This window comes from Heterodontus francisci, chromosome 2, assembly GCF_036365525.1.
Source record: "Heterodontus francisci isolate sHetFra1 chromosome 2, sHetFra1.hap1, whole genome shotgun sequence".
NCBI classification, from domain to species: domain Eukaryota; kingdom Metazoa; phylum Chordata; class Chondrichthyes; order Heterodontiformes; family Heterodontidae; genus Heterodontus; species Heterodontus francisci.
The window spans coordinates 177,406,105-177,421,735 of NC_090372.1; the positions used below are offsets into that span (position 1 = coordinate 177,406,105).

Sequence of the window (15,631 nt, forward strand, 5' to 3'; positions counted from 1 at the left end):
AAATACTTGCATAAACCCTGGAATAGTAATGCAACTGGACTTATTCAGTTGCTGTAAATCAGTGGTGTTACGGACAGGTGGGAAATGGTGTTGGTGACTTCCACTTTTCACCTCTCAACTGATCGCAGATAGTGTTTTAGTCCCCAAGTATTTAAGGGTCAAATAAATTCCTCCAGTTCATTTCATATTTCATCACTGTTCCCTCCGTGAGTGTGACAATGGCTTTGATATTATTCCCTACATGGTACAACCACTCCTATTATCAAACAGTATCCACTCTCTCACCATGAGAAAGTCACGTGAGCTCTGCTAGTTTGGAAAAAATATAACTGGTATTGTCAGTACACTAGAAGGTTTAAAACACGGACCAAACAAGATCACCAAAAATTGTTGAAGGCATAGGGACATAGCACCTAAATAGTGAATTTTATTCATATTTGATCATGAAAGAACCACAGTTCAGGTGAGGATAACAAAAATAGCCATAAGAAAACTTTAAACGGTAATTCATATCACATGCAAGTAAAAACATAGGTTTTACAAAGAAAAGTTATATGAACATTTTTTAGGCCAGATTAATTTGAAAAAATGAAACTGTTCCTGGAGCAGCTGCATGTGCCATTAGTTAGACTTTTTTCAACACCCTTCAGCTCAAATATAATCTACACTATGAATTCCTGGAATTGTGAGCTGATAATGGCCCAGTGAAGGCAATGGGGCATCTGGGACCTCAGTAAAAGGAATCATCAGTTAATTTCCTTAACCACCGAGATTTAGGATTAAGAAAGAAGAGGAATGATGGAGAAGGAATTGGATGAATTAGAGTCAAACCAAGAAGAGGAAAAGAATAAAGGGAAGAAGAATGATTTAATTGAGAGAAAAATGAGACAGAAAGGAAAAGTTAGAAAAAATTGAAGTTCCAAAAATCTCCAAAAAGAATTTACTACATGCTGGAATGATACTCAACAGGTTAAGTTGTTTTCTTACTGAGCCAGAAAGGTTGATTGACATTGTATTGATTATCACATTGATTATCACAATAGAAAGGGTACTTGCGAACATACGAATTAGGAGCAGGAATAAGCCACTCGGCCCGTCGAGCCTGCTCTGCCATTCAACAAGATCATGGCTGATATGACTGTAACCTCAACTTCACATTCCTGCCTACCTCCAATAACCTTTCACCCCCTTACTTATCAAGAATCTATCTACCTCTTCCTTAAAAATATTGAAAGACTCTGCTTCCACCACCTTTTGAGGAAGAGAATTCCAAAGACTCACAACGCTCTGAGAGAAAAAAAATTCTCATCTATGTCTTAAATGGGTGACCCCTTATTTTTAAACAATGACCCCTAGCTTTAGATTCTCCAAGAGGAAACATCCTTTCCATATCCACCCTATCAAGGCCTCTCAGAATCTTATATGTTTCAATCGAGTCGCCTCTTACTCTTTTAAACTCCAGCGGGTCCAAGCCTAGTCTGTCCAAGCTTTCCTCATAAGACAACCTACCCATTCCAGGTATTAGTCTAGTAAACCTTCTCTGAACTGCCTCCAATGCATTTACATCCTTCCTTAAATAAGGAGACCAATACTGTACACAGTACTCCAGATGTGGTCTCACCAATGCCCTGTATAACTGAAGCATAACTTCCATACTTCTGTATTCAATTCCCCTCTCAATAAATGATAACATTCTATTAGCTTTCCTAGTTACTTGCTGAACCTGCATACCGACCTTTTGTGATTCATGCACAAGGACACCCAGATCCCTCTGCATCTCAGTGCTCTGCAATCTCTCACCATTTAGATAATATGCTTCTCTTTGATTCTTCCTGCCAAAATGGACAATTTCACATTTTCCCACATTATACTCCATTTGCCAGATCTTTGCCCACTCACTTAACCTATCAATATCCCTTTGTAGCCTCCTTATGTCCTCTTCACAACTTACTTTCCTACCTATCTTTGTGTCATCAGCAAGTTTAGCAACCATACCTTCAGTCCCTTCATCCAAGTCATTTATATAAATTGTAAAAAGTTGAGGCCCCAGCACTGATCCCTGTGGCACACCACTCGTTACACCTTGCCAACTGGGAAATGACCCGTTTATGCCTACTCTGTTTCCTGTTAGCTCACAAATCTTCTAACCATGCCAATATGTTACCACCTACAACATGAGCTTTTATTTTCCGCGATAACCTTTGATGTGGCACCTTATCAAATGCCTTCTGGAAATCTAAGTACAGTACATCCACCAGTTCCCCATTATCTACAGCATGTTACTTCTTCAAAGAACTCCAATAAATTGGTTAAACATAATTTCCCTTTCACAAAACCATGTTAACTCTGCCTGATTACCTTGAATTTTTTTGAAGTGCCCTGCTACAACGTCTTTAATAATAGCTTCTAACATTTTCCCTAAGACAGATGTTAAGCTAACTGGCCTGTAGTTACCTGCTTTCTGTCTCCCTTCCTGTTTGAATAAAGGAGTTACATGGGCTATTTTCCAATCTAATGGAACCTTTCCCGAATCTAGGGAATTTTGGAAAATTAAAACTAACGCATCAAATATCTTACTAGCCACTTCTTTCAAGACCCTAGGATGAAGTCCATCAGGACCCAGGTACATGTCAGCCTGCAGCTCCAACAATTTGCTCAGTACCACTTCCCTGGTGATTGTAATTTTCTTGAGTTTATCCCTCCCTTCCATTTCCTGATTTACAGCTATTTCTTGGATGGTACTTGTATCCTCGATAGTGAAGATCGATGCAAAATACCTGTTCAATTCATCTGCCATCTCCTTATTTTCCATTATTAATTCCCCAGACTCACTTTCTATAGGACCAATGCTCACTTTGTTAACTCTTTTCTTTTTAAAATATCTATAGAAACTCTTACTATTTGTTTTTATATTTCTCGCCAGCTTTCTCTCGTACTCTAATTTTTCCCTCCTTATTCATCTTTTAGTCATTCTTTGCTGTTTTTTATATTCTGTCCAATCGTCTGACCTACCACCCATCTTTGCGCAATTATATGCTTTTTCTTTAAGTTTGATACCATCTTTAACATTTTTAGTTAACCATGGATGGTGGGTCCTCCCCTTGGATTTTTGTTTTTCGTTGGAATGTATCTATTCTGTGCATTCTGAAATATCCCCTTAAATGCTTGCCACTGCATCTCTATTGACCTATCCCTTAACCTAATTTGCCAGTTCACCTTAGCTAGCTCTGCTTTCATGCCCTCATAATTGCCTTTATTTAAGTTTAAAATGCTAGTCTTAGGTCCACTCTTCTCTCCCACAACTGAATGTAAAATTCAATCATAATATGATCACTGCTGCCTTGGGGCACCTTCACTATGAGATTAGATAATCCTATCTCATTGCACAATACCAGGCCTAGTATAACCTGCTCTCTGGTTGGCTCTAGAACATGCCAAGAAACTAACCTGAAAACATTCCATGTACTCCTCATCTAGGCTACCTCTGCCCATCTGATTTTCCCAGTCTATATGTAGATTAAAATCCCCCACGATTATCGTTGTATCTTTCTAACAAGCACCCATTATTTGAATACCTTTATCATTTCTCATCTCTACCCAAACTGCTTCTATATCCTGGTTTCCTGAACTTAGATCATCCCTCTCTACTGTGTTAATACCATCATTAATTAACAGAGCCACCCCTCCACCTTTTCATACCTTCCTGCCCTTCCTAAATATCATGTACCCTTCAATATTCAGGTCCCAATCTATGTCATCCTGCAGCCATGTCTCTGTAATGGCCAGCAGCTTGAACTTATTTATTTCTATTTGCGCTATCAGTTCATCGGTTTTGTTTTGAACGCTATGTGCATTCAGATGCAGAGCCTTTAGTTTTGTCCTTTTATTATTTTTGTAACCTCTAGCCTTGTCTGCTGATTTACTCTTAGATTTCTACTCACTGTCACTTCCTGTCATGGTTTGTTTATCTTTTCCGATATTAATACCTTTCTCTCTTGCCTTGTCTCTATTCTTTGATTTACCACATCTTGTGCACCTAAGCACGAGTCCTAACTTTCTGTGGCAGGTTTAATGTACAAATCTCAAGTTCTTAAAAATAACAGAGGTTGGGGGTGAACTGCAGTGATGCAAGACAAACGGTGGAGCAGTGTAAATCGATCAACAATTTATGGAGTTTTTTTTTATTTGTTCATGGGATGTGGTCGTTGGTGGCAAGGCCACTAATCATTGCCCATTCCTAATTGCCCTTGAGAAGGTTATATCATATCTCTTCTTCCCCTGAACTTCCTGGCTGATATGTGCATTAATAAGGGCATGCATTGTGAATGCGCCTTTTTTTTTTCCAGGAAGATTTGGCCCTACATCTATTGCCTTGTTAATCGAAATAAAATCAGAATGCTACTCCATTTGCTTCAAGTAGTTTTATGTTCCACCAGTGAGAATTTTAGATTCTTCTATTTTCCAAGAAACCCTGAAGCATTAGAAAATTGATACACGAGTGGCTAGAAGATGCATTTTTACTTCTGGAAATGATGTCCTAGTACAACTTGGGCAGACGGTTCATTGCAGGATGGCTGTTAAGAATCTAATGGGAACCATCCCTCTGTGGACATGAAACTGGCCATAAGTTTGCTACTAGTCTAACCGCACTTCAAAAACTTAAAATCTTTCAATGATGTAGGTTCTTCACATTGAGAATACAGATACATTGTAAGCTTAGTTTAATGGGAGATCTACACATGTAGGACGGGATTTTACAAAGCTCCCGACGTCGGGCTCCATGGCAGGGGATCCAGAAGATTGTTCCGGCAGCGGTCCGTCATGGAGCCTGACCCCGATCTTCCTGGTGGCGGCGAGGCTGTGGCGGCCCCCCTGCCACTGGGCAACTGGACCCAGATTAAAATATTCAAATTAGCAGAATACATACATTCAAATAAAATTGACTTCAATCTTACTATCGGGCCGCTAACTTTTAAGCGGCGGCCGGCACTCACGCGCCTTCATTTTTCCGTCTGGGAAAAGTAGGTACCACAGTGGAGCGGAAGTGGGGGGGAGTTTAAGATTTTTATTCTGGGTCCATGGGAACAGGGTCAAATTTACATAATTAGTGTAGGGAATGATGGGAAGGGGTGACCTGTGCACTTTGGTCAGTTATTGGTGGGGTGGGGGGGGGGGGGGGGGGGGGGGGGAAAGAAGAGAAGGTCAAGTGTGGAAGGCAAGTGTTTTGGGGGGTGGGGGGCAAATAATGAATTTTGTTATACTGAGAAGGGGGGAGGGGCGGCTGATTTTTAATCTGTACAGTTGTGGGGGGGCGGGGTATAACTTAAAAAATGTAAACTAGCTGGCAGGGTGTTAAAAATGGCGTCAGCTTTAAAATTTTTAATTAGCTGGCAGGGCTTTAAATATGGCGCCAGCGCCTGCACACAGGCAGCTGACGCCATTGCTGGTGTCATAGAGCTTGCCCCTCCGCATGATTGGGGGAGTGGGCAGCCTGACCTGCATATTATTGTGGGCTGCCGCAAGGAAGATTGCAGCAGCATGGTGGTGTGTGGGCTGCCATTTTTCTCGCCTGCCACCACTCCTGGCAGCGGGTGCATAAAATCCAGCCCGTAGTCTGGGTCACCCAAGAATGAATAGCAGGATCACTTCCATTACCCCACATTTACCCAAACAAACACAAATCCAAATGAAATTTGAAACAGTTTAGATTATAAAAGGTTTTACTGTCCATAGAAACTGCAAAACATACCGTGAATGGTTTGGCAGAGCCTTTGTCATCTTTGCTTGAAATGATTTTTGCATTCTTTCTGGTTTCTCTGAGGCGTTCGAGTGACGGCGGCTTGATGAATATCACATATGGTTTAAATTCCAATGTCCTCAGATGTTTTATTGTCTGAAACATTTAAGTAGTGTAACGTTGTTTCACTTCTCAGCATATCAGGTTGCAAAATCATATTGAAAAGTTAAATTCACCTCTAATGTGCTACCAATGAATACATTGTACAAACTTGTATGACTTAGTCTTGTCTCAGTAATTCACAAAGAATTGCAATGCTTTGCAGACAAATTTTTATTTGTTCTGACAATGTGGATAATGTTGATAAGGCTGCATTTATTGCACATCCCTTGTTTCCCAGAGAAGGTGGTGGCGGCCACTTCAGAAGATAATTTTAGAGTCAACGACATATTATGGGATTAGAGTCAGATCAGGTAAGCGTGTGAAATTCCCTTCCCCGAAGGATATTCATGAGTTAGTTGGGTTTTTGAGACCATCGGCCAGCAGTCACGGCCATCTTCTGGTATTAGCTCACAAATGACCCCCTCTCTGCTCCCCTCACAAACTCCATACTACCCCCAGCCACCGTTGTTCTTGTAACAATGTAAAGAACTTCCTCCTGGACCATTATTTAGTGAATATTTTAATTCCCAGAACATAGCACAGCCAAAAGATTGTGTGTTGCCATCAATAGCATCCAATTGTTACTGAAAGAACTCACCCTCCAAAGCAGTGGTTCTCAGAGTGTGGTCTGGGGACCCCTGGTGGTCTGTGGGTTGGTCCAAAATGCAAGTCGCTGACGTGCAATGTCTCAGCCAAGGACATATGATAGAACAGGCCAAAACCCTCAACCCTACCACTTGCTTGACACCACACAACCAGACCGGCTCCCGTGTGCACGGCACGAGTCATCGTAAATGCAAGCAACAACAATGTAGTGTTATGACCGAGACGGAAGGAGTGCACACTGTTTATTCTAGTTCCAATTTTCCACAGGTCACAACATATATTTAATTTTTTTTCCCACTTACCGATACAGTCAATCTTACACTCTATTTTTATCCCAGAATAAAACACTGCAACCAGTATGAAGCAAAGTATAAAGACACAGATTGAAATATTTAAGTTCCCTTTTTACCTTAGCCCCTCACACTCACATACATACATACACCCTTTAACTGAAAGAATAAAGGGATTTTTATTTTCTGAGCTCTATTACAGACAGAAAAAAAACACTTGGGCTGAATACTTGTTCATTCTTGAAGAAACAGCAGATGAGATATGTTGTGTTCCAAAACTGGCATACAGTCTGGCCTTCGAGTACACATAGATGGGTCACTGGGATCTTTTAGAACAGTTCTTTTCAGGTGGTGTTGAGAATTGATTTAGCAGGCTTTTCTTCAAAGACTGGAGACGAGATAAGTTGACACAGTGGACTTCTCAGAGTCTTTTAGAGAGCTGCTGGAAAGCTGAGCTGGGTTGTGGTCTTCTCTCCTTCCTTTTTATACAGTTCAACCCCAACTAAAAACAATTCAAAAGTGAAACTGAACAACAGGTGGTCAACCTTTTACCTCCATCAATCTTGTCCTGTCTCTTCTTTGTAAACAACTTCTTCAGGTGTCCAAAGTTCTTTGTTTATTGAGCTGGAAGTCAGGTGGTTTCCCAGAAAAGCTTGTTATTGTTGCAGAAAGTCAGGTGGTTTCTTGGAAAGGCTCGTTTTCCTCATAAGACCACTCAGTGCCCTTTTTAAAAAACATTCCTAAGGACTGTTTTTAAAAGTCAAGTGGCCTTTACATGACCCCCTTTGTAAAAACCCCAAAGTTTAACATTTCTTCAATCTTTCAAAAATGAATCCTCAAAAAATATATTTTGTGACAGGATTTTTATAAGCAAGGTTTACATTACTGTGGATTTTGTTTAATGTAGATGTAAGATAAGTATTAATTTCTCATAAGGTTATTGCGACGATTTTATAATACACAATGTTTCAAATAAACGTATTCTCTTGTAGTATTGATGCTTATAACATGAAAATGTCTAGATTTTAGTCTCTGGCGTAGGAACATAGCATACAACATGAAGTAACATTACATATATGTAATTAAAAAAATTAATGCACATACATTTATTACATTGCCATTAATTCTCATTAGTTTTTTTTGTGATAGCAAGCAACAGCAGGTGGGATAGGACCGGTGGGTGGTCCCACCTAAGTAATTCGAAGACGAAAAAGTTTGAGAACTACTGCTCCACAGCATGCAGTAGGACAGTTTACAGCAGAGTGTTTCAGTGCTGGTTAATTGTTATCACAAAGAAATGTTTAAGAAAGCTATTCAAAGAAGCAGGCACTGACTGTTGACAATAATGCGCCAGAGTGTCCTCAGGTAAAGTAATTTTCAAGAAAATTAGTTCCAAGTTGTTGAGAGCTTAGCACCTGTTAACAGTCCACTCAGAACCTTTTCTGAAGTAACTATCTCCCACACTTTGGAGGTATGCCTTAATTTCTACCAAAAACATCTGGCGTCAAGGAAAGAGAATATAGTGTCAGACTTCACACATAAATTTATCAGTTTCCTCCATGAGCGACTAAGCAACATTCCAGAAGTAAGGCCTGGGATGCATCTGGCTTAGTCTGCGACAATGGTAGTGCTTATCTAGTCACCCTGTTCAGTCAAAACAATATTCCAGAAAGTTTCAATTCTGAGCCACTGCCAGAAAATATGTAATGGTGTTCCTGTCTCTCCACATTCCTTCCACCTTGCAGATATAGGCTGTACGTAATGCAATGTAGAATGATTTGAATAAACCTCTATTTAGTAATGGCCCAGATTTTTCAGTAGTAATGACGACGAATGCTAAAACTGTCAGAAACTTGTGGAGTACACGTATGTGCAGTTAAATGCAGAAATCTCGAATTTACTGTCAGTGATTCTGCGTTTCTCTATAGGGTGCGCTAAGTCCCACAAACTGCAAACAATTAGAAATCACCAAACTGACGAGAACTTCACCTTACAATGTGGTACTATCGTTGTTAAAAATTGCTGAAAACATTACACCTTGTTAATAAGGTGAAACTAGGTTTTTTAATGGTGTACTAAGTCACAGCCACTACTGAAGAACTCTCTGGAAACTTAACTTTGTATTTGTATAAAGTCAAGTTTTTCCATTCTGCTAAGAATTCCATGTTTTAATATAATTTCTTTTCCAAAAGGTTTATGATATTTCAGCTTCTAACGTGTATGCTCCAATCATTTATTTCGCTCTTTGTAAATTTTATAAATTGAAGGATAATCTGTGCATTTTACTTCCTGAATTTCTGTCTATGAGAATTCTTCAATATGATCGGCTGCTTACGGTGCTTGATGACATCACTGGTGCTGGACACTTGGAGAACCCCCCGACTTGGTGCCAGATTCAAACTAACGTCGTGAGGGGTGAAATCCACGCCACAGAGCGCGCTAGATCTTTGTAGGCAGCTTTCTTCATGGTCAGAGGCGAGCTCCATCACTTTGTCTGACTGCAAAATCTGAACCAGTCTTATGGGTGGTGGCTGAGGGAGCTTCAATCTCCAATAGTCCTCATTTCCCCTCATCCCTTGAACATCTAAGATTAGATTCTTATTTCTGCTTGATCAAATCTGTTATTTTCATTATATTCATTTTGAGAGACTACAGGACTTGCCTGTTTTCATGGCATGATTCTCTGAAAGTTTCCACCCTTATGCATGCCAGCTCCTGTAGCCAGACTATATTTGACAAGGGACGTCTGGGTTCTGCAGATGAGGGACCGCCTACAGAATTTACAGCTCTCTAAAGTGGTTTTCACTCACCAGTATGAATGAAGCATTTGAACACAGGACTTTGAGAGGTTAATGTAAAGGACCCTCCATGCTTACCTTTTTGTTTATAGATCAGAGAAGCAATGTGTCTCCATGTGCACACCTACAGGGCTGAATTTTTAGGCCCTGATGGGGAGGGCACAGAGATGGGCAGGCATGGAAATTCATGCAGCCAGCTGGCATGCCAGTTCTGCAGCTCCATCCCGTCCCTGGGTCATTTTCCTGGAGGCAGGATTGGGGAGGGGGGTGGTGGCAGGGCTACTCGCCCGCAAGTGGTGCATAGCTGATTCAACTAGTTAAAAGCCTATTGTCGGAGGCCTGAATGTTTCATTCGCACCCCCCCCAGAGCTGTCGGATAACAGTGTAGATGCCGAGGTGGCATCCTGGTGATAGGCCAGGGGGCCAGTGCTCCAGGCAGCCTTAGAGGCCCTCGCTGCACCTCCCACAATAGTGCCCTTGATGTTGTGGCCATTTCTTAATTTAAATTTAAAAAAGTTGGAGAGAGGGTGCCTCCATCTTGGGATGGCCTCTCCCTCACTTACCTAGAAAGGCAGCCTGCTGCTTCTTCTGAGGTGGAGGGCCTCATTTTGGTCCTCCAGCTTCAAAAGCCCACCTGGTGTCCTTAGTTGGATGGTGAGCCCGCCTTCTGGCCACTAATTGGTCAAGTCGGGTAAAATCACAGATGAGCAACTGTCCCCCACACAATCGGGCTTCTGACCCCCATTTGAGCCTGGCGGTGGGGTCCTGAAGCCCGCAGGGAAAATCCTGCCCATAGTTTCAGGAGCATCTCCCGAAGGGTACCAGATAAAATAGGAAACGTAGTAGGCCTAGTCCTCCATTTTTGGGTAGAATTGATTGCTTCAGCTACCCAAATGACATTTGTTGTTCTCCAGAAATTTAATTACAATAAACATTATTATGCTGAAAAGACCAGCCTGTGCACTATTGCTAGCACAATTTCAAACAGTAAGATAAACGTATCAACCACTTTTATTTTGACATGAGTCACCTGCTCCATGAGGCAGCTTTGATCATTGTGATAAGGTCTGAATAAACTCACTTCAGCTGTCCATAAAAATCAAAACATAATAAGATGAACAGAAATAACAAAATGCTATTATAGACCAAGGAAATGGGAGCAATGCTTAGATCTCCAGAGTTTGTCATCCAACAAGAGCATTCGGGCTTGTACCATAGGGAACTAGTGCAGTAAATTTTAAAAAGGTGCCATCTAATATTATAGCATGCATCTTATCCAACATTTAATTATCAGAGTCAGTTAGCAAAATTATCCTTTTATGAACAGATTACAAGAAGGGGAAGGCTTGATAATGAACTTTCACTACCACTCCACAGGTTTCTCTACCTAATACTAGAGACCATTTCTTCAACTGGATCTTGTTTGGCTGAAAGGGCTTTTAAAAAACCATGATTCTTTGTAGAGTACAAGCCAGACCAGACTAAAATATTGCATTGTTTGCAATAATTCTAAAATTCCAGAAAATTGAATATTGGTCTCACAAGTGCTACTATATATCTCCCATATGGAGCCTGCATAACGGAAACCAATGTAGATTTGACTAAAAACAGAAAATACAATTAAGCAGTTTTATCAATATCTAAAAAGAGAAAAGATCAGTTAATGTTTCAGATAGCATTCAGAATTTGAAAAGAATAGCCAATCAAAATTTTAAACCAGTTTCTATCTTTTCAGATGCTGACAGATATGCTGCATATTTCCAGTTATCATGGTTTTTCTTGCTACTTTGGCTGATTTGACTACCCATGTTATTTTACACAACTTTTCCAGGACCTGTGTTGAAAGGCATAGTGAATGTAATGTTCCAGTATGTGTCATGTCTTAAAAAAAGGAGACAGAAATCACTTTGTTGTACCTTGGGAAAAGGCTTGTAACCGGAGCAATCTTGCTTTTGCTACTCAGTGTAAGGAGAGGTATTTCTAACTGCTACCAGTGAAGTCAGTAAGCTTGCTTAAATTACTAGGTTGACCTATGTCCAGAGACATTTATACACATTGTCTACAATAAAGAAAAAGGCGGCTGGAAACTTGTTTGTGCACTTTTCATAGCCGCCACACAGAAGTGAAATGCTCTGGATGATGGAACAAACCAAACCAACTACACAGGTTATATGCAGAGCATGAGAGTGAGCCAAGTGCAATATCACATAGGTCTGGATATATTCCAATGTAAACTTTACAAAGTCAGTCACATAGTTTATCAAATATGGGATGGTACCTGGGGACTAAACACAGGTTGTGTGGAGATCATCGGAACATGAAGAAGTCTAGCTCTGATTGATCTCTGTCATGTATTTTGTGTGTTCTAAAGCCAATGCTGCACAAAATGATTAACTAAATTACTCATGGTCAGGTTAGTAATAATGCAGTCATTAAAAAGTCAGCTCAGAGCCTTTCTAATAAGTCTCCGATGTGATGTAATCCCTGGATTGTATGTAAAAAGACATGTCCAAAACATTGTTTGGAAGAGAACTTGGGACATTTTCAACAGTACTCATTCTTTACCACCCACTCAGCTAGAACAGCCAAAATCTTTAGAAGGAAGAAGAATGACAATATATGAGCCCAATCAGTTTACTTTTTAAATAAATACGTATGCCCAGACTTTGCGGTTAGCATAGAAGCGACAGCGCTCGCCGCTAACATTGAAGATAACTGCTCACAAAGAGCTAGTGATCTCTGTGGCCTGGATTTCAGCTTTCCTGATGTTACTGGCATCCAACAACAGTGATGTCATCAAGAAGGCTAAGCAGCCAATCACTTTGAAGAACTGAGACAGGAAACCAGGAAGTAAAAGCCACTGATTCTCCTTTTTTGTACATTCTTGGGAAGTGAGCATTGCTGGCAAAGCCAGCATTTATTGTCATCCCTAATTGCCCTTCAGGTGTTGGTGAGCTTCCTAAAACTGAGTGGCATGCTAGGTCATTTCAGAGGGCAGTTAAGAGTCAACCACATTACTGTGGGTCTGAAGTCATATGCAGGCCAGACCAGGTAAGAATGGCAGATTTCCACCCCTGAAGGGACATTACTGAACCAGATGAGTTTTTACGACAATCTGGTAGTTTCATAATCATTATTAATGAGCCTAGTCTTTTATTTTTAATTCCAGATTTACTAATTAATTGAGTTTAAATTCCCCCAGCTGCTGTAGTGGGATTTGTGATCATAACTCTGGAGCATTCATCTGGGCCACTGGAAAACTGGTCCAGTAACATTACCACTATACTACCATCCCCCAATACTTCATATTTTAATCATTTTACAGACTGTGAAATAAAGGTTGGGGACATACACATGGAATTAAAGGTATAAGCCGAAATATCAAACAAACTTTATTTTTTTTAAATCTATAAATTCTTTTAAATCATAATGGAGAAATTTGATATTCTGCATTTATAAAATTAGTTTTCAGGGCCAGAGAGGTTGTTCAACAGTAATTAAACGCTTAATATGTAGTTAAAAACCAAGTTACACGTCATTCAATAACTTTTTCAAGAATTTTTATTGGTCAAGCGAAACTAATAGGTGAAAGGTCACATCGATTCAAGTGATTTCTAAAGATTTCCAGCTGTGGGGACATTAACAGCGCAACCTGTGGAGGAGCGGGGAATGACTGACAACAACTTTTGGATTTGTGTGTTTAACTACACAAGCGTGGATGCCAGAAGTCGACGTCAGTTTCACAGCAGTAATGATGAACATCTGACATTTTGCTGTCATTACAACCATAAAATCCAGCCATAGTTGCAGAACCCAAACCATTATACTGCTGTATTAGTGATATTTTGTGAACAGCAGTTGTTTTGTACTAAGACTTCTGCAGTAAGCTAAATATTTCAGTCTACTTTTGAATTTTGCTAACATTTTCCACACCCAATATTTACAACCTAGGATTTTTTTGTTGTTGCTTATTTTCAAATGACTGAACATATGGGGGTAAAATTTCCACTTCAGGCACAATCAGGAAATTGCACCCAAAGTGCACTTGAAATTGTTCTGGTTAGGCTGGGTTTCAATTTTCCATTAAAATTCACTGGCAGAATCACAAAAGTAAAATCTTCCATGACCAGAGCAGTCAGGCAGCCTAAAATATAACTATTCCATCATCTTTCCTGGTGCCATTTTATTAATACAGCTAAAAGTGGTTTATCAGCAAAAATATAATTTTTTTATATTCCTCCACCTGTGAGTGGTCTGATTTAAAATCACTGAAAATTACTTCAAAAACCTACTGAACCATTTAACAGTTTCATTGGTATATACTAGTCATTTTCTTTTGTAAATTAAGTATATTTGATGTGAAAAACTTCTGAAGTGTGCCTACTAGTGCATGTACACCTAGGAAAACGAGAGCAATTTGAAGCGCCTTCCCAAACCAATGCAACTGGCAGAGTCTCGCAATTTCAACATGGAGGGCATGGCCATTTTTGTGGGGGGACCTGATTCCGATGAATCTTGAATCAGCGGAAATCGCAATTTCAACATGTGGTTTTCGGTGCTTAAAATTCGAAGATCTTTTGTGCTGGTTTGACCGATTCCACCCAGTTTGCGCTGATATAAATAGTGCAAACATGACCCCATTATTTTTCCACAAAGGGGCGAAGTCAACTATTCTAAAGACTGATATCGATTTTTTTTCCTGTAGGGTAGTTTAGGGGATAATCACCAAAGAAAGAAGTTCCCTTTATAATGCACCTTTCATATCCTCAGTGATGGCACAAAACATTGTACCCTTTTAAGGAAAATGAATGGTTCAATTGTCAAGCAGTCGATACATATTGTTCCTCGTGCATAGTTTATTTAATATTAGTCATCACTTGGCTGCATTGTGCCATGGATTCATGCAATGGTAGTTGGCTTGCATAATCTTCCACACATATTCCAAATTTTGGCCATACCATTATAAAGAGTCCTATCCAAAAGGGAAAAATGAAAACCTAAAGGAAAATTATTTTGGACTGTTCAACTTGCTCATCAGTCAACTAACAGTTGGACCAATAGCAGTACTAAAGAGTCCTGGAAGAGGTCACGTGATGTCCATTTTGGCTGGTAAATGGCACATGGCAACCAGAGACAAAAAAGACCCAGAATAGAGAAAAGAATAATAGTATTCCAGTCTCTGGGAAGATTGGCATGTTTTCATGTGCTCACAGATGAAAGACAATCGGTTGAATTATATAGGCCCGCCGCCAGAATCAGCGGCGGGCGAATAAGATGGCAGCCCTCATGCCCAGGCTGCATGACAAAGAGCCGCCGCGATTCCAAGTGTGGCGGTTCATTTAAATAGCCGGGGCGGGCCGCACCCCTCGATTTCATGGAGGGGGCGGCCCATCTGTCACTGGCAATGGAGTCAGCTGCCTGTGCGCAGGCGCTGACGCATTTTTAAAGGGTTTTGAGCCCTTTGGAATTTTTAAAGAAAGCAGTAAACATTTATTAATAAAATTAAAGTCAGTAATTTTTGCACCTCTCCCACCTCCCCCAATTAACCACAATATTAAATACTTGCCCTCTCCAGCCCAAAACACTTTCCTTTTTCAAATAACCTTCCCCCGCTCATAGTGCATCAACTATAAACTTTATCCCTTCCTACCGTATCCTCCACCAATGAGAAGACTTTATCGCCGCTCCTCCCCTGCCACACAGAAAAACGGATCTGCTCCCCCCTCCCAAACAGTGTGGCGCTTTGATTCCCCAGACGGGGATCGAAAGGCGCGCGAGTGCCGGCCAGCAGCACGAAGATTGCAACAGGACCAGAGGCAGGCTTGTAATTAAGTCAGGCATGTAGATTTATTTAAATATTTAAATTCAGGGCTCGTCGCCAAGCGGTTAGGGGGCCACCACTAGACCTCTCCGCCTCCGTGGAGATCAGGCCGGGCCCTGCCGGCGTCCGGGTCCATGGTGGGTCTCAATTGGGGCAATCTTCATGCCCCCCCCAACCACAGATCCTGATGTCAAGGCCTCTATAAAATCCAGCCCAA

General features: G+C 40.7%; 1 protein-coding gene across 10 annotated transcripts in view; it reads right to left on the reverse strand.

The window, feature by feature from the left end:
* Positions 1-15,631, reverse strand: part of mpp7a (MAGUK p55 scaffold protein 7a) — a 594,283-nt gene that overhangs the window by 16,894 nt on the left and 561,758 nt on the right. For 8 of the 10 annotated variants that reach the window (XM_068014202.1, XM_068014172.1, XM_068014194.1 and 5 more), the window contains one exon: positions 5,750-5,893. The exons of 1 other annotated variant lie outside the window; for it this stretch is intronic. In XM_068014202.1, the coding sequence (XP_067870303.1) occupies positions 5,750-5,893 (144 nt within the window). Of the gene's footprint in view, positions 1-507; positions 4,887-5,749; positions 5,894-15,631 lie in introns of those variants that run through there. One more of the 10 variants, XM_068014203.1, reaches the window with a different exon arrangement.